At 34.7% G+C, this 19,182-nt stretch overlaps 2 protein-coding genes across 6 annotated transcripts; both read right to left on the minus strand.

The window, feature by feature from the left end:
* Positions 1 to 24: 24 nt before the first annotated feature.
* Positions 25 to 5,200, minus strand: LOC18043421 (chaperone protein dnaJ 16). 5 transcript variants are annotated; one of them, XM_024185905.1, is made up of 12 exons: positions 4,785 to 5,200; positions 2,906 to 3,029; positions 2,696 to 2,778; positions 2,486 to 2,597; positions 2,308 to 2,412; positions 1,562 to 1,612; positions 1,336 to 1,425; positions 1,132 to 1,240; positions 882 to 1,030; positions 752 to 805; positions 434 to 658; positions 25 to 314 (listed from the first exon to the last, which is right to left on the minus strand). In XM_024185905.1, the coding sequence occupies exons 1-11, from the start codon at positions 4,919 to 4,921 to the stop codon at positions 440 to 442; spliced, it is 1,233 nt and encodes a 410-aa protein (XP_024041673.1). In that variant the 5' UTR covers positions 4,922 to 5,200; the 3' UTR covers positions 25 to 314; positions 434 to 439. The 5 variants fall into 5 exon arrangements, with proteins under 5 accessions (XP_024041673.1, XP_024041672.1, XP_024041670.1 ...); XM_024185904.1 differs by having other exon boundaries at positions 25 to 336; XM_024185902.1 differs by having other exon boundaries at positions 421 to 658.
* Positions 5,201 to 10,242: 5,042 nt separating this feature from the next.
* On the minus strand, positions 10,243 to 11,151 carry LOC18043422 (zinc finger protein 5). The gene has a single exon (XM_006438428.2). It carries the CDS (start codon positions 11,103 to 11,105, stop codon positions 10,314 to 10,316), a length of 792 nt encoding a protein of 263 aa, XP_006438491.1. The 5' UTR covers positions 11,106 to 11,151; the 3' UTR covers positions 10,243 to 10,313.
* Between the last annotated feature and the right edge of the window lie 8,031 nt (positions 11,152 to 19,182).

Consider the following 19,182-nt stretch of genomic DNA (forward strand, 5'->3'; position numbering starts at 1 on the left):
AATCAAACAGTCCTTGCAAAGAGGTAACAGGAAGAATCTTCAATAATCATTTATGCATTTACATGAACGCTCCTAAAAATTGAGGGGAAAAAGTTAACAAGAGAATGACCTGGGCAACACAAAACGAAGGAATTTTACAATAACAATGAGCTGTTCTCATCCTTTACATGCCCAAGAAACTGCACCATCAGCACAACTTTTGCCGTCACTTTGTCATCGACTAGTGTATGCTGAAGTAGGAATCGTTTAGTCTCTTTCTTTGCTCATACAGATGCCAAATCATCGAAACATAGGATGATTGCGCAAGTTTTCATCTAAGGGTGGTAGAGTCCGACACTATTTTAAATTAGCACAGTACAAGTGAAAGCCTACTTCAATTACTATTAAATTTAAAATAGAAACAAGTTTAGGAAAGCTTACATGACAATCATACCCTGTTTTAGCATTTGTTTCGCTTGTCAGCTTTTAGGTGGATATTGAACCACTTCTTCTTCTTCGGTCTATCCCTCATTGTAGGTTTCTTATCTCTCACTTGGCCTTCTTCTTTAGTCTCCTTGGGGGAGCCTCGACTTCTATTCTTACTCGCACTCCGCTTCATTGGCGGGGCAGTTGTGTACGAGGCATGAATTTCATTTCTCTGCTTTAGAAGCTCATCAATCTACAAAGCAAATTGCATTTAAGCAACTACAAATGTATGAATCTAATTCTCAAAAGATGTTCAGGCACAAGGTTTCCGCAAAGTTAATCTTACTGCTTGCATTTCTTGTGCATATCTACTGGTCATCTCTGTAAATTGTGCCAGGACCTGTCAATATTTCCAAGTGAATAACTAAAATAAAGATTTAATATTGGATATGCACTGGATGTGTCAAAGTTTCCACCTCTCTGTATTCACTCTCAAACTTTGATAGTTCCGCTCTTTTAGACAGAATTTCAGCTTCTACAGCTCTAAGATTCTCTTTTTCTTCTGTAAAAGGGGCAGCACAAAGGGCTTCTATCATGTAGCTTGCACTTTTAAAAAAATTGTCACCTAAAAGATATGTGACAGAATAAAAAGGCAGTTGGTAAGGTTTCACCAAATGCATTATTTGGAAAAGAAATCTAACTGAACAGAAAAGCTAAGGAACTGACCATAAACAGCAAACACATGGGTGCCAGCCTTCAATTCAGTTATTTCACAGGGCTGAAACCCATCCAGTTTTTTAAAGAAGGCAGCATCTGGATCTTTTGCAGCAGCCATCTAGAGCCACAATAATTCCAAACCGAGAGAAATAGTAAAACATAAACGTGGAGATGAAAATAAATTAAGATTTATTTACAACACAATCAACTCACCGAGGTGGCTGTTTGATCCAACCGGTAAACTGGGAAACCAAGAAAATACATGCCAGCAGACGTAACCTTTCCAGTTTTTGTGCAATCCTCCTACACCAGAAAGAAATCATCATAAACAATGTGAGCGCAATGTTACAGAGAGGGAAAAAATATATAAAAGGAGTGTGTATGTTATCTATACTTCACAAAAGGAGATTAAAAAAAGGAAAAGAAACCTGCTCAATACCTGAAGTGCAAGGCTCAGTCCACCAGTCCCTTCCCGATCAAAGTACAATAACTGCACAAAGCCAATGAGTTAGAACACCTGCTTTAGGAGAAAAGATGAAATAAAATATAAATTTTACAATATAGCACATAAGAAATCAGACAATAAACAAGTAGGACTGAAATTTCACCAATTCCTGATTCCATATGAAAGATTTTTATACTCAAGAGGATATGGATACAACAGTCCTTTGTGGTCAACCAAAGAAAGAAGCATGCTAGCATATGTGCAATTAGCTCTTCACAGAAATGATCAGCCTTTGACTAATAATGCATTAAGTAATTCAGAAAATAGACAATTAGTATTAATAAAGTGATAACAACAATATTCCAAAAGTTTATGAGCGCCAAAATACCACTTGCTTTTTTAATTTTTTTTAAAAAAATAAGGTCTATATGAGTTGTGAAAAGAAGTTACCCAGGCTGCACATACTTTCTCTTGCTACTCAATCGAAAGATGGTTCTACTAAAGTTTAACTATAACTAAAAGTTACACGTGGTGTATCCAAAGTTCCTTATCCCTGTTATTATTTGATTTTACAAACGCTACAAATATAAAATAAACAAAGCACACTAGTTTGAATTTAGTTTAAAGAACAATTATTATTAGCTTGTCAAGCCTTGCGTTCAAAAAGAACTGAAAAGCAGTGTAGAAGATGAAAACGAGTGTATAGTTCCCAGAGGAATAGAGACAGAATTCTTATAAACCTTGAATTTGCTTTTGTCAGATGATTGCACTCGGCACACGAATCCAGCCCGTGCTTCCTCTTCTGTTATTGTAACAGAATAGAAATGAGCACATTGCTTTTCAACCTGTTCAGATGCAAAACAATTCAATCAGTACACAACTTAACAGCAGTAGCAGCTAAGAAATAAGAATGCCTACCTTCCTGGTTATATGTTGATCAAGCAGTAGTGGACGAACAGTTACCATGCCATTAAGTGCCTCCTCCAAGACAGTAGCCGATACAGTGGTCTTGATTGGCACACCAAGTTTACTATTTTGAAAAAGCCATTCCACTCAAATCATTGGAATGATTTCACAAGTTGCAGAAAAGTTCTAAAGAATAGAAGAAAATATTCACAAAGAATATACCTAAAAAGTGCAGCAAACATGGTGTTCACAGCTCCCAAACTAGAAAGATCTAGCTCCAATTCTTGACTTTCTGATTCAACAGCCTATGGAAAATTATCATCACATCCACAACTGATTTCATGCTAACCCACGTATCCAAATGTATGATTGAAATAGTTGATGAAATCATTAAAAATAAAATCACAAATTAGCCCCTTGTGTTCATCTCACCTCAAAACCAGCGGTGTCATACTGTCGTCTTTTGTCAGGATCTGACAAGATATTATAGGAAAATGTAACCTCCTTAAAAATATCAGCTGCTACAGGGTCATTTGCATTCTTATCAGGATGGTACCTATAACAGTTATATGTTAGCATTTACAATAATATATATCATCAAATAAATGGAAGAAACAAAAAAATACTATGTGGAAGAAAATAAAACAGTAAATAATAAATGCATCTTGTCATGTCATTTACAATCAATACACCACGCCTTACAATGAAATTGGAACTAAAAAGCCAGAAAAGCATCAAAGGAAATATCAAGAAGGGCTAATGATTGCTGTCTTGACCGAACAATTCAAAATGACTGGAGCTTAAATGTCGAACAAATATGACATCTCTATGGATGGTATGAGGAGTGTGTCCAACATGCCTTTTTACGGACAGGTACCTATCAAGGCTAGCCCCCCAGACTAGCGCCCCCCCAAAAGAAAATGCATATGCTAAAAAGTTACTACAGTATGTGATTAACTAATAGAGACTATACACATTATTTTTTTTATCATTTCTTTATAGTTTTTATGCAGTATGTGATTAACTAATAGAGACTATACACATTATTTTTACAAAGTTACAGCTTCTTGGAAAAACAAAGATCACTGAGCACTACTTTTAAGGTAAAATGTGATATATTTCTGTGTAGTATGTCACTTTCTAATGGGCTCTGTTTGAAAGTACCACATTTTTTTTTTTTTCCAATTGATAAGAAAGTTTTAAAGCACCATTCTCTGCAACTTATTTTTGTAAAGGCTGCCTTTGTCTTACCAGGTTCTTAGTTCATAATCCAGTATCTTTTGTCATCAATAAAAAATGTAGTCAAGACTTCTGATTTTCCAAGCTTTTCTCAATGTGGTTTCAATGTCCATGATCCATAATAATGCAGTCACAACATTTGATCTGGCAGAGCTCCTCTGAACAAGAACCAGTATACTAATATGATCATATTGAAATCAATTTTCACACTAGCATTCTCCAATTAATTTTTTAAGTACAACTTTTCTTGACAGTTCCAGCATTAAAAACCACCTTGTGCATAAAGAACTAGCCATTTCCAGCTCAAATATCATGACTTCCATGGTGGTGCTCATTGAAGAGAAAATTTAAGATAATCATCCTAGAACTGAGGCACCTCGACCACACTACACGAGACTAAAGTATAAAACGACCACATTAACAGAACACATTGCTCCTTTTCAAAGTTAAAATGCAATGCAAAGCTGGTTTGAATGACAAAATCAGTAAATCAAAGTTGCACCTTCAGACTTTTACTCTATCTCGATTATTATACAGGTTAGAGATGTCGTCATTAAAACTACAAAAGACCAGCAACACTAATAGCAAGTATCCTTGAGCTATCTATATATCTCACTCGATGAAGTGCCATTGTTTCTCATAACTAGTTTCCTTAATCTTCTCCATTCAGATAGCAAATTAGCGGGATCTGCATTCTGCCATGAGACAAGGGACCGAGGTAATGACTATGTTAAGCCCATAACTTTGACCTAAGCAATCACCAACAGACTGTAAACTTCCCAACCACCAACATAGGCGACAAAGTTCCGCCTCAACTTCGAGCTACACTATGTCACTTCAAAATCTAGCTCATTTTAATTCTTCTTCTTACTCTGATATATTCATATTATTTAGTATTTACCATCGCAATGTCTACATTAACACGAGCAAATTCAAATCATATATTAACAATAACAATAAAACAATTTATTTTGAATAAAATACTTAAACAAAGAACTTCACGGTAGCAAATGAATTACACGATGAAAACGCCACAAAGAAGAAAAAAACCTTTTAAAAAAAAAAGACATACTTTAGAGCCATTTTCCTGTAGGCGCTCTTGATTTCTTGATCCGTACAGTTCCTGGAGACGCCGAGAACCTCGTAGGGGTCCCGCCGGAGCTGCTTTCCCGCATCGCTTCTCTCGGACTTGGATCGTTGAGCCGGCATTTTCAATAAAAGAACGTGAAAAAACTCCACTCAAAGGCCCTAGAAACCACTACCGAGACAGAAAATTTTTTTTAGACGAAAACGAAAAACAAACAATTGTTCCTCCCAAATTCTCTCGCATTTTTTTTTCTTAATCTTTTCTCGGAAAAATAACAGACTGGTGAGAAAAGAATAAGGAAACCCTAGACTAGACTTGATGGAACATCCAAGCTGTTGCTGAAGAGGACAAAAGCGACTGGAGAACGAGAAAATGGAGGGGATTTTACAAATTAGCTGTGATTTCGTTATTTCTTACTGTTAAATTTTTTTAAAAAATTACTGTATTCGGTAAAATACGCAGCGTGTGTAATGCGCACGGGTATCAGATGTCGGCACGTGAGTGTGCGCGTGCGAGGGTTTTGGGCCGCATGAAGTCACGATGGATAATACGCACCGTTTGAAAGAGGTGGGTGGCTTTAATTTAAATGACGGGAGAGTGTGGGAGATTTGATTGCCGTAATCAAAGCTGAAAAAGTAATTCATTTATATCGCAGTTAATGGGGCAGACTTTGAGTAGAAACTTTACAATTAAACGTTGATTAGATGATCACTAATTTCCATCCCTTTTTTTTTTTTTTTTTTTAAAGTACAGCAAATGATTTTCTTCCTTTTAAAGCAATTATGATCATTTTCTTATCCAGATTATTACGTATGCGGCGTTGTTAATTCCAAACATGGCGAAGGTTCTTTATAAATACTAAATAGCTGTTGTAGGTTAGACAGTGATTTCGATTGCCAATTTTTAATATCATGGTACTAAATGGACTAAAAAATAATTTAAAAGCTAATGAAATAAATGCTGTCAAAACACTGCAATGAAATTTCATTTATAATTAATAATAATAATAATAATTAATTAATTAATTACTTACAGAGCGATCCCTCCCGAACTGATATTAAATGAGCCCACGAGAAAAAGACGATTCCCACGAAAGCGAAACATTAACACAACAAGAATTCCCATAACAAATTAAAATTGAAATTTTATTAAATACTATCAACCAACTGTAGTCTGTAGGTAACAAAGCAAAATTTTGATAGTGTATGCCCGCCGATACGATCGAATTCAGGCGTTGTGTTGTGACGTTTGTGTGAACTTTTAACTCACTGTTGTTGGCATGTGACATAATATTTGCGGCACTTTCCTAATCATCTGGAGAAGAAGAAGTCCAATGGCAAAATGATTTGTCACAATTGGCTGGCAATGGCAATGGCCAAAAAGCTCCACTTTTAAGTTATAAATAGCTGCCCTTTCTTCTTCTTTTTTTAAGAGATTATTATTCAGAATATTTACAAATTTATAATTACTGAGACTAATTTACATCAAATCTTATACAACATCGCTCATATTTTAATCTTCTGTGCGGACTCTAACCATTAAACCAGGCCCTAGTGGTTATAGCTGCCCTTTCTTTAGTATCGCATGTTCCTGAATCCTTTGCGTGCCATAATAGTTGTTTTGTGATTAACCCCCCTCATTTTTTTTTTCTTTTGTCGTTTTGATGATTCATTGCAACTGCTTTGGAATTTGGTTGGACGAATGTGATTTTTACCTTCTACGGACTACAATAATGTTATCCTGCTTATAATTATCCAAAAGAGACCAATGTCATGTCAAGATTTTTTTTTCTGAGCCATCATTGACTAGTTTTCAAATAATTAATTCCTAGTTCCTATCTTTAGGGCTGTTCACTGAACCCACTAGAACTATTAAAATACAATGCGATCGTTGTCTTTCTGCCTTTTTCTTCTGTTATGAGGAAAGTGAATCCGCCTCGCTAATTTATCCACACGCATTATTATTGTTATTATAATGTTACATCTCAGGCGAAGTCATGTACATTTTGGTAAGAAGATTCTTAGAGAGCCAGCGGGCATGATTATCTTTCAAACTAAGTCCGAGGTCCCCATCTGACAGAGATATATATTTCGGAAATGATATGTTTCCAGCCGCACCACGCGCAGAATCATGCGCCGAGAATTGAAATGCGGTTCAAGTGAAGCTCACTACTGTCGAGCGTTTCTTATTTAAGAATTAAGAAGACGCAATTATGTAATGGTTAGCCATTATTGACAAAATCCTGTGAACAACAATGAAAGCGTGGAATGTAATGGAGTTGTAAGGGAGACGTCTGTAATTATTTGATTCAATTATTGATTCCGAGGAGAAGTGACAATAATTTCACCATCAATATTGCCGGGGGGAGGCTGACTTTTTACCTAACAAAAAGTGTGAACTCAAATTCTTTAATTTGTCTCTTACCGAAGACAAAGATTTAACACCTTTATTATCATTATTTGTGTGTATATACATAATAAAGGCTTAAGCCTCGTGTTTTGAGCTAAAACTAAAATTATGGTGTAATGCTAAATGTACCCCTCGTTTGGATTTTGAGAACTTCAATGCAATTATGCAATGAAAGATCATTTCATTTTCATATGAGAAAAGGGGGTACTCAGATGTAGGTCAAGTGTTTTCAGAATCAATCTGAGTGGGTGTTGCTGTTGATCCAAACCAGCCCAGAACTTTAATGCAATGACATGACAGCAAGCCCAGTTAGAATATTGCTGTTGATCCAACCAGCCGAGTCAATACCTCAGAAGAGTCTCAAAATACCTTCTTATCTAATGTGACAATTCCATTTTCAATGATATAATGTTTATCAATTGAATGGTAGCGTAATATAATTAATTCCCCTAAAAATTTTCAAAAATTATTAATCACTGAATGAATGACAAATCATTTACCAGAACATTTGGTATATAATTTAAAACATTTTGATTCCTCATTCTACGAAAGTTTTTAAGTAGAGATGAAGTTTGTTAATTTATATCAACAAGTCTCTAACTAAGGATAATTTTAAATTTTTATAATATATTTGAGAATATATATAGAATCATATTAAGTATAAAAGTGATTTTCAAAATCAAATTCTATATGATGAGGTGATTCTGTCCAAAGTCGTTTTTAAAAAAAATTTATCAAACACAAAAATTAGCTTTTATCTTTATAAAATCACTTTTAAATCTCTTAAAAACAATTCCAATTGAACCCTTTGTAATATTGAACTCTGACGCATGCACTATAAGATCATTGAAACTTTGCTCTCTCTCTCTCTCTCTCTCTCTCTATATATATATATATATATAATAGTTTTTTTCCACCCAAATCTAGATTTACGAAGGTTACTTTTTATATGTCTATATTCCCTGATAAATAAATTATTTATTTATAGATCTAAAACCTCAAAACTCATATATGAAAAGTTATTGGCCTAGATCAACTTTTATATAGAGGAATTATCATCATTTTCGTTGATATAGCCAACTATGAGATGGAGGATGAGCTGAAAGAGCTAATGAGTTATCTCAAAATCTAAATGAAGCTATAATCTATTATGTGCTCTATCAGTAGAGGAAAGGATTCTCTTTTGCGCCAATTTTCTCTTGATGTCTTACGCAATATATATACTACTAATACTATAAAAGTGGTTGTTCACAAATCGATCTTCTTATTTATTACATTATTATTAAAATAGTTGAACATCGGAGACCCAATGGCCTTTTAATATTCGCATTTTGATTTATTCAGTGAAAACGCTAATACCGTGTTATGCCTAACTTCTAGAATAACGATTACAATTCTATTGTACCCACGTCAATCTACTTATCTAACTTAATAATTTTTTTATTAGAATAGTTCTTGTTAACTTGTCACATAAGTTATTTTAGCTGTTTCTTTATTATATCATACATCTATTGTTTTGTTTTATTTTATTTTGTTCCAGCCAACACACATTCAACCGCCTGGGCCCCAAGAATCTAAAACAAAATCTTTAAATTTCACTAATATATTCCATCTACATGCGCTGAATTATCAAAGATGAAAGCACATATATTTATTATTCTATGTAAAGATTTACAATTATTGTTATTAATGGCGTACTTGGAATGCATGTATCCCATAATACGTTAACCCAATATTTTAAAAAAAATTTAATTGGAATAACGAGTCCATTTCATTAATAATTCGTTAGGGTTTGTACATAATTCAAAGAACCTTGGCGGCAATGACCAGTTGGATATTTAAAAATGTGATTTATTAATCAGTCCAACTAACAAGCTCAAAATAAGCACTATACAATTTTAAATGTGACGTACCGATTTATCTTTTATTTATCCACTTGAATATTTTAAATGCGTGACATATTTTTATTGAGCGAAAGGAGACCAATTATCTCCACTAGAAATGCTTGATTGCAATGAATCAAATACAATGCTTGTAAGGAACAAAGGGCTTAAGTTTTTATTATTGTTAAGAAATTTGTGCACGTTTCAAATTTTGATAGAAAAAAATTTTAGTTCCGAACTTCCACCAATTATTGCTATGAACGAACCTAATCTTAAACTCTACGTCACTGCGAATTAAATAAATCACAACCGATATTATTATTAGCAATCAACCAAACTTGACCTCGAAGAATCATTCAAATAAGTATATATTTGTATCCACAAAGCTATTCAATCAAATATTTCAATACTTAAAAAAATATTTTAAAAAATAATAATCAGTTGTTGTGTACAGTGAGAGCTGCCGCAATATTTATTAGTTTCTGATAATAACTTGTTGATAATGTGGCTAGATTTGAGATCTTCTCTGTGGAAGTTTATTTATTATCGAATAATATTATAATGCTTAATTACAGCTGGTCAGCCGGGTTCATCTTTTTTTTTTTTTTTTTAGGACTTTTAATAATCGGTCAAAAATGTGAACCTGGTAACTTTGTCTTGAAAAATTTCGAGGTTGATCGTCTTTAAAATTTTATTTTAATTTTTATATAGATAGCAGTGCGTCGCCAAGAAGTTGAATTAAAGGTCGACACATGGACACAAGTATGTGTGTGTATATATATATATATGTATGTATGTATTTGTGTATGTGTATATATATACGTATGTACCTGATGATAAAATTTATTAAAAAAAAAAAGGGGGGGGGGGGGGGGGCGGCGCCCATGAGAAAAACAATCGATTCTCAATCAATTATATGCACCACCGAGACGAATTTTTGTCAACTAAAATAAATGAAGAAAATACTGTAGCTCCCGTATTGTTTTGAACTGTCTTAAGTTCAAGGAATTGCCGTATCTTGAAATGGATGCAAACGTGATCGATAGCATGTGTTTGTGTGACATTCATAATAATTTCAGATTGAACTTGATGAACGTACGTAATTGCATGAATCTTACAATATCACCGATCATTTTTTTTTTTTTCCTTGGGTGAGTTACAGCGAGCAAACGCTGGATTTACAATGTTGGAGTAGCTGGGGTCGTATGGTATAGATAGTACTTCATACGCCGCCTTCCAAGCTGAGACCTAACTGAAGATCCAAAGATTTACAGCTTTGCTTAGAAGCCGCGGCAGACAAAGGAGAGGGCTTGATGATGAGTGCAGGCGTGTGGTCTCCGGATCTGTCGGTCCGAGTGAACATACTGGGGGTAGAATCTTGCTGATGAAATGGAGTTTGAGTTGGTATGGTAGCAGTACTACACCATTTTGATACACGAGGATCTTGATCGTATGGATTGAAGCTAATTTGAGATTCTTCATAAAGAGTGAATTGATTATCACAAGGGTAGCATGAAGGATCATAGAACCATGTAGATGCAGTATTGGAGCCATGGTAAGTATTATTGAAACTGAGGTTGTACATGTTTTGATAAGGTTGTAAGTAAGAGTTGAGGCTGGCCTTTCTGGCTTGAAGCTGCAATCTTTTCTTCTTCATTCTCTCCTTTTTATGGGCATTTTGGTGACCCCCCAATGCCTGTGAGTTTGCAAACTCCTTGAAACAATACTGACACTCGAATTTTTTGTAGTCAGATTCACCAGTTGGGGGGCTGCTTTTATCCCTGCTGCTGCTAGGTTTCTCACTTCCAGAAGATGCAGTGTTTGAGGAGTTGACACTTTCATCTCCTTCTGCAGAACCTTTCAGGCGGCATGTCTCGTCGTTGGTGTTGTTGTTGTTGCATGGATTCAGCTCAAACCCAAATAATCTGAGCTTCTTTTCAACACAGGAACCGGCTGAAGAGGCATTTTCTCCATCTGAAGTATGAGAAAAAACAGTAGTCATCTCCTTTTCCATGTCTCTTCAAATGTGATGATTTTTTTTTTCCCCAAAGAATGATATTGTTTTTGTAGCCAGTGATAAAAGGGCCTATACGTTAAGACACAGATGATGCTGAGTATTGAGTTGTTTGGCTTGTGTTCCTTTTATAGTAAACACTCTATGGCTTCCAAGAATGCATTGCATCTAAAATAGGGGATAGTTTTATAATCATGAACAGCATTTTAATCGTACTAAGGTTCAATAAAAAAAAGAGAGAAAAAGAAAAGTCAGATCACAGAAGCCGTCTCATGCAATATTGATTTTTTAATAACTTTTTTTCAAATTTGCAGTGGAAACACCTCAAGCTTTCTCCATCAAAGAGGATTCAGTGTGCTTTGTTAATGAGGAATAATGGTCTGGAAGCAATTATAATATTCATTAAATATATGCTATTATGGTACCACTTGGTGATTAATAACATATATTCCATGCTTAAGGAGAGGATGAAAGTTATTTAGTTTTATCAATTATAATAACTAATAATTTACAAAAGTCAAAGCTAAGAAAGCTGGGATGCAATGATGCAAATGCAATCACCTGAAAGAAGAGGGGCTATTATAAGCTATACTTTGAAATTAACATAACAAATCTTCCACTGTACTTAAATGCATATCTAAGATATTTTACTAATTAAACTAACAAATCAGTCAGTGGATTCATGTATTGTCCTTTATCCAACCTTATCATATATAATATGTTAATTTAAAACGTAAAATTTAATTGCAGTGGGTGCCCAGTCCCATCCACTAATGTATATACAATGTTGAAACCTGTAGAAATGTGATTATTCAGCACCAAATGAGGCTTCTCTGCAATTATCCCTCCACCCACATTTTTTTTTTTTTCACTTTTTGTTCTTTTATAAATGGGCTTAATATATCAAATCTTGACCATGTTTTACAAAAGCTAATATAATAATAAGGGAGAGTAGTTGCTAAACAAGGGAATAATAGAAGTGGGTAATGATGTAAGCATATATACTTATAATGGTCTTCAAGAAGATCTGGGCATATCTTCTTAGAGCAGGCAAGCCTATTATTTTATACCCAAAAGCATATGTTTTCTGGTGAATCAAGTCGTCAACTAACATTATTGTATACATAAGGCAAGCATTTGTTTTGGACAGTTGTTCTAAAATGACCCCACAAACTTGTAACTTTGAGGACATATTGGAAACTATTAGATTGCGTTGTTTATTCCATCGTCTATAGCCAAGATCTTGATCTTCCATTGGTAGACTTTCTTCCACCAACAGATCTCTCATGCTAACCAAATTCCCAGTTCCCACTTCCTTTTTTTGCTTTAGGAGAAGAATTCCAAGTAGGCATGCTGTCATCAAGCATTTAACTATCTTAATATGTGGAATAAAAATATAAAATGAGGCCATAAGAGGGGATTAGATTGAGTTATTGTGCTTATGGTGGGTGGGTTAGCTGATTGATTGATTTCTCATTTCATTTCATTTTGATTTGATTTATCAATGGGCCCTACCATCAGCCACCCCAATTCTCATTGCTCATCCAATCTATATCTTCCTTCTTTTCTTCTGGACAAATCCTAAAGGAATTTAAAACCATATTTATGAGCCACACAGAGTGCTAAGATTGACTAATGCAACAAGATTATATACTAATATCATTTGATTAAGATTAAAGCTGTAAAGAGGAATCAGGACGAGTCAGGGGTTGCTACAGAAGGCTACTTTTTACTTTTTAATTACACTTCGAGGCATATCTTTAATAGAGCTTGCTGTTGATAATATCACGACACTTAACATAACTCTACAGTCTTTTGGATTTCACTCTAAGGTCTTTGTGGTCTAAAAAGTCTGCAAAAGTGTACAAAGGGAATGATTGATAAGGATTCTGGTGATGAAAATTAATAACTTGACTTCACCATGTATGTGAATGCTGCTAGAAAACCTCAAAACCACATATCTGAGCATTGTTTTAGCAGGAGGAAACAGTGCAATTGGTCTCACGATTCAAAAATGAGGAGTCGTGTCATAAGTGGTGAAAGTAATGGGGACGGCACTTGGAAAATCATCCTGCTGGCTGCTAGCTAGTGGAACAACAGCAAAAATGCCACATGTCGGCCATCTTGCAATTACCATGTTTCTGCGAAACCTGTAAATCATAAAGCAGGAGCTGCGTAATTTAGTAGGTGTAAAAATGAGAAGTATCACGGAAGGTCTTATTGTTAGAGAGATCTTCATCCTCTGAAATTTGCCTATTAAATTTATATCTAGTTGTGAAATAAAAGAAAGTTGATAAGGATAAAGCAGGAATCCCACTAGGGAAAGGAAGTGTTACAAGATTGACTAAAGCTGCAAAGCATATTAATTCAGGCCTCCTCCTCATTTCCCAGATGTGAAAAACTAAAAGGCACGAGCTTATTTCTAAATGTTTGAAGCTTTTTTCCGGTTTCAGTCACAATCCCATATGGGAAACATTCAATTCTTTATGTAATGATGGAACATTTGAACCAAAGAATTTTCAAATACAGTGTGCAGAGTGAAGACATATATCATGTCAACTCATCATTACTGTGAATTCCCCAAGCTGAGACCTTACCTTATATGCAATGAAACTAAACTGCAAACATGGCACACCATTACTATCAAGTACATGCACTTAACTACTTGTCAAATCAAACAAGATTAATTTTATGTAAGGAGATGGGTTGTGGGGGTAAAATTCAACACTCAACAGTTGTATGATCGATAAGGAAACCAATGTTCAGTTTCAGTAAGACAAATTAAATGGGAGAAAGAATCGGTTGTGCAAGATACGACCCGTTTAACAATTAATTAGAAAATTTATTTATATATCAATATTATGCTAACAGAAAGCACTCCGCAGGCAACCATGGTGAATAAAGACTTAACAAGAAAATAACGACATGATTAACTCAATAAGCCGCATTCCTTGTTTGAAGAGGGAAAGCAGAAATTTCTCAGTTATGGCGAAACTCAAAAATTTTGAGCATTTTTGGAACACACGTCACTCAATACTGTAGCTGGCGGATGTTTCCCGGTGGCTGCAAATGAAGTGCATGCACATTTCACATATTAATTTATCGTTGATAAACAAACATTTCTTTTTCAAGCTACAACCCCCACTAGCCTGCCTCGATTAAGTGGCTTTCAATAAACTTTCTCTAGTTAGCCACTTGCATTGGAAGGAAAATTAGCAAGTTAAACTTTATCCAATACCTACCTCTCTGCCTTATTTTTCAAATTTTTTTTTCAAAACTACAATATCCTAATAGGATAGGTTGGTTTATAATGCAAAATGCGAAGGGGCCATGGTCGTTAAGATTTGAAAGCAATTAGAATTAAAGTGGGACTGTCCCATTCTCATAGACACAGTGTGTTTTATCACATGTTAGAATAATGGGTTCTTACTCAAAGTGGAATATATTAAATTTAATATTAAAAATACTAATAAATACTACAATGTATGTAACCTACTACTTTACTATATGACAAAATATCATTAGTTTGTGCACCTAACTCAACATGTTAGTCCATATAAGTTTTTTTTTTTTTTCTCCCACTGTTTAATGCTAGTCGTCTAGGACAGCCAAGGAGAAAGTCTTCTATGCTCCAGGAGCTACAGATCAGCACAGTGAATTGGTGCTCTAAGCCAATAATTTAATGCCATGCCATGTGGTGCCAGCATTTAAAAAAGTTTTACAATTAAAAGTTAAGCTAAATTTTTTGTGGGATTCTTCCTCGTTTTTACCCACAAAAGTTATAAAAAAAAGTTGACATTTAAAAATTAATTACATTTTAACCTCGGCAAATTATTCTTTAACGTTCTTTTCTTTTCGACGACCTGAAATTGAATTCTCTGAATTGGCACTAGATCGTTGCCAATCCACCGGAAGTGGCTGTCTCGCGGACCGACGTCACGCCTGCAACTTGCCTTCAACCTCATTACGTTTGTAAGTCAACACCATTGAGTTGACTTGCATGGAATAAGACGGACTCGCCTATCGTGCAACGGTGGCACCATGCCACCGTTTTTGTCTTTTTTTTGTGTAAAATATCATGAAGGCATTTCACTTATTCTTATTTTAATTTTGCTTCACAAATATTAAGTTCATTTCTCCTAAACCCGTGAATCCTTCAAAGGTCGATCAACGGCAAATCGCCTCCTCCGATAGCTGTGGTTGGTCAGAAAAGACAGAGGAAACTGTGGAGAACAAAACCCAAGTGGTGGCGTCACCAGAAACCGGAGAAACTGCGACGAATTGAAGCGGGGATTCTGTGACTTTTCACGACTTCGATCGACAGCTTTCTGAATGCTTTACGGCGACAAGGATGGCATGGAGATGATCGGCGTCGCACAAGCTTCCGATTGGTACCAACCTTGGCCGGTGGAGTTGCTGAAAACGGAAATAAAATCTGGGTCGGGTTGAACCAGTTATTTTTGTGACAAGGATGGCGTGGAGATGATCGGCGTCACACGATCTTCCGATCGGTACCAACCTCGGCCGGTGGCGTGGACGGAAATGGAAACGAAATTCGGGTCGGGTTAGCTGGTATTTGTGATAAAGAGAGGGGTATTGTGATAAATATGCAATATAAAAGAAAAATGTATAAATAACAAATAGTATAATGTGCTAATTATAATGTTTATATGGATGCAATAGAAATTAATTTAATATTTATGAGGTAAAGTTTAATTGAATGAAAGGGGTTCAATGAAATTTTACAATACTACTGGCACAAAAGACAAAACCAGTGGTACGGTACCGTAGCTGGATCCTGAATAAGTGTACTCCATTTGATATGTTATTGCCTTCGCATGTCTGGATTTTTTTTGTTTTTTTTTTTAATTGACCCATAAGCCATGGCTTATTGATTCTCTGCTTATTTCATTTTAGTTTTTGACTCACGCTCAGGTTAATTGATTCGAGTAAGATGGATCATTCAAACAATGAGAAAGATAACGATGGAGAATGAAGCTGGAGCTGACGTCTGATGCAGAAGCCTAAAATTTTTCTTTAATTTTTTAAAGTCAATATTATGCGAATTATTTGATATGTTGTTCTTTTATTGGCTTTTGAGCTATGAGAACGTTGAACTCTAAAAAATTTTCGACCTTCGTACGCTGAGCTTAAGAAAATTTTAGCATGATATAATATATATTTTTTTGCTTGAATTTAGACGAGAATGGTATTTTATTTAAGGGTCGAGTTAGATGGCTTTTTCTTTGCACTACATAAAAATTTGTATTGCTACTACACTAAAATACTACTGTTGTATTTTATATTTTCAGTTATTTCAGATTGCTTGTGTGATGGAATTGCTACAAAATCTATTTTGAGTTGCTGACGGGATATATTTTGCTGATTTTTTTTTTCTTTTTAAGTGGCAGGTTGAAACTCCGCTCTGTTGTTTGTTGACATCTTAAGAAGGAAAGAACTTCAGAAGAAATGTAATTATCGTTCTTTTGCTTGTGTTACGGCACTTGGATTTTTTAGCATTTTAAGAGGATTTTCATGTGCGAATTAACCCAAAGTGTGATAATACTATACGCTTCTTGCTACAAATATATGCAATAAACTTTCAACTTTTTGGTGGAAAACAATACGAATACTTCAAAAATTGCTGCTAAATGGTAAAAGAACGTGGAGAGATTCAATCAACGGAATACCAAAACCTGCCTCAATACGTCAATATACAATGAAGAGGCATCCAAGACCAACGAGCAAGAACGAAGTGGTTTTCAATCCCTCCTTTCTCTTCTCTCTAATTGACGGCTAGAGAAAGAACAACAAAAATGTGAGGGAGGGGATAAAAACGATTTGATTCTGATGAAAAGCAGGAGAATGAGGCAAAAGATTGTTTTGAAAATTAAAAATGTTTAGAGCACAAAAAATGAGTGAAGAATCCCACCAAAAATTATAGCTTAACTTTCGATTTTTATTTTTTAATTATGATCACGTGGCGCTGAATTATATTATTGGCTTGGAGCACCAAGTTATTGTGCTGACTGCTGACCGGGTACTCCTGGAATTGGAGAGACCAAATTTGCTTTAGCCGTAACAATATAATATCCATCAATTAGTGATCACTAAATCAATAATTAAAATTAGGGTATGGCTACTTTTAACTTCCCAAACTACTCACTAAACCTATTTATTAAATAAATTCACCTTCAAATTTTGAAATTTTAAATTTTACTCAATAAACCCACTTAAAATACCTAATGTACTCTTATTAGACCCAATTTTTATAATAATAATGATTTTACTCATTAAACCTATTAAATTCATTTATAAACCCTTGATAAATGTTTCATAATTTTTTTTTTTTTTGAAGAAAGTTTTTGCCTTTTGCCCAAGCTTCTCCAACTGGAGGTGAAGTTCCATGGATACTGAAGTTTAGACTCCGATCAAGAGGAGAAGTTGTGGGAAAGCTGGTGAAGACAACACACAAGAAGAAAATCTCCCGCCCTTCAGTCATAGACAATTTCAGCACTAAGCCCACAAAGTTCAAGAAGAATGCATGAACATATGACTGATCAAACTGAAAGTTGATCGATGAGTTATTGAGTTTATATCAGTTGCTCATGTTTTTTCTGTTCTTGTATTTTCTAAATTGCAGGCCTGGGTTTCTTCCACTTCATATGAAAAATGAGATGTACACATAGTCCTTTTAAGTTTCATGCAAGCAATTTGTAAAGCTATGCTGCACTTAACGATATGTTCAGTCTTTTGAAAGGATCACGGGAGTGATGTAAATCAACAGAGAAGATTGCAAATAATTATCTGCTTATTGTTTTAAAAAAAAAATTATGGATATATGATTGTTACGTTTGTTAGATATGTAGGAATTTGTTGGCAAATTATGACTGAAGTGTAAACTCCTTTTTTTTTAACCCAATTACAAATTTTGGCAAATGTTAACTGAAGATATAAGGGTGCCTGTTTTTGGCTGTCGTGCTGCCATTGAAATTCCAATGCCAGCAAAAGAGCAAACAGATGCAGCCGCTGCAGCAAACATCAAGCTCCTCCGCCCATTCCTGAGCCAGTATCAGAATAACGTACGCAGTAATTAACACTTCTTTTGAAGAATTACAAAGAAACCCAAACTTGAAGACTATAAACGTTCAGTTGGGACTGTCAAAACGAAAACAGAGCGGCACAACAGAGAAAAAGCAGAACTCAAGAAACACAATCAAAGAAGTCGTCAGCAGCTTATTTGTTTGCAATAACGATAGGCAATGGCGATGCCTTCATCACCGTCCATGAAAGGTTGGTTTGACGACGACGATGATTGTTAAAGATCATTTTCATATGCATGCAGGGTTTACTTGTGGATTTTGAATTTATTTCTCTATCAATTTCGAATAGAAAAAAAAAAACAAAAATCAAATATAAGTTAAAGAATTTCATACGTGTTTCAAACTATTGTTAATATTGATTGTTTGATTCCTCCATAAAACTTCTTAATTGATTAGAATTTAACAAATATAATTAAGATTTTATGATTAGAGTTTGATAAAACTGAGCGAATATAAAAATGAGTATAAAAAATTAAAAAAAATTATTTCTTATTATATTTTAATATTTATAATTATAATTTAATTTTAAAATATTTTAATCATAAAAAATTATTTTTAAAAGTAAATTTAATAAAAAACTTAGTGGATCCAAATAACCGCAATCTTAAAATTATTTTAATTTTTATTTTTTAACCAACAACAACTATTAGGACCTGTCTACGTTACAGATTCTGTAACAAACATCTCCCGTCATCCCACCATCCGATTTTCTTTTGTTTAGTTTCTCACTCCACATCCAATCACATCCAACGGCTGATGCTGCAGTCTGTACCTTACAGAATCTGTAACGTAGTTTTGTCCCAACTATTAATACATGTCCGTCCTACGCATACATGATAGATAAAACAGTCAAAAGTCAAACCAAATCCTATGGTGAGAACTTCTTTTTCAAAAAAGTAGTCGATATCCATTGTACAGTTCAGTTAATCTGTTTCTCTTCTCTGAATTGCACCAGCAACAGGTTTAGTAAAATA

The sequence above is a fragment of the Citrus clementina genome, unplaced genomic scaffold, assembly GCF_000493195.1.
Source record: "Citrus clementina cultivar Clemenules unplaced genomic scaffold, Citrus_clementina_v1.0 scaffold_4, whole genome shotgun sequence".
NCBI lineage: Eukaryota > Viridiplantae > Streptophyta > Magnoliopsida > Sapindales > Rutaceae > Citrus > Citrus x clementina.

Coding starts and splice junctions, on each gene's coding strand:
- LOC18043421 (XM_024185905.1), bottom strand. CDS start 4,921: ATGCCGGCTCAACGATCCAAGTCCGAGAGAAGCGATGCGGGAAAGCAG. Junction 2,779..2,905: donor ATGACACCGCTGGTTTTGAG/GTGAGATGAACA, acceptor AATTTTCCATAG/GCTGTTGAATCAGAAAGTCA. Junction 1,613..2,307: donor CTGACAAAAGCAAATTCAAG/GTTTATAAGAAT, acceptor GGCTTTGTGCAG/TTATTGTACTTTGATCGGGA.
- LOC18043422 (XM_006438428.2), bottom strand. CDS start 11,105: ATGGAAAAGGAGATGACTACTGTTTTTTCTCATACTTCAGATGGAGAA.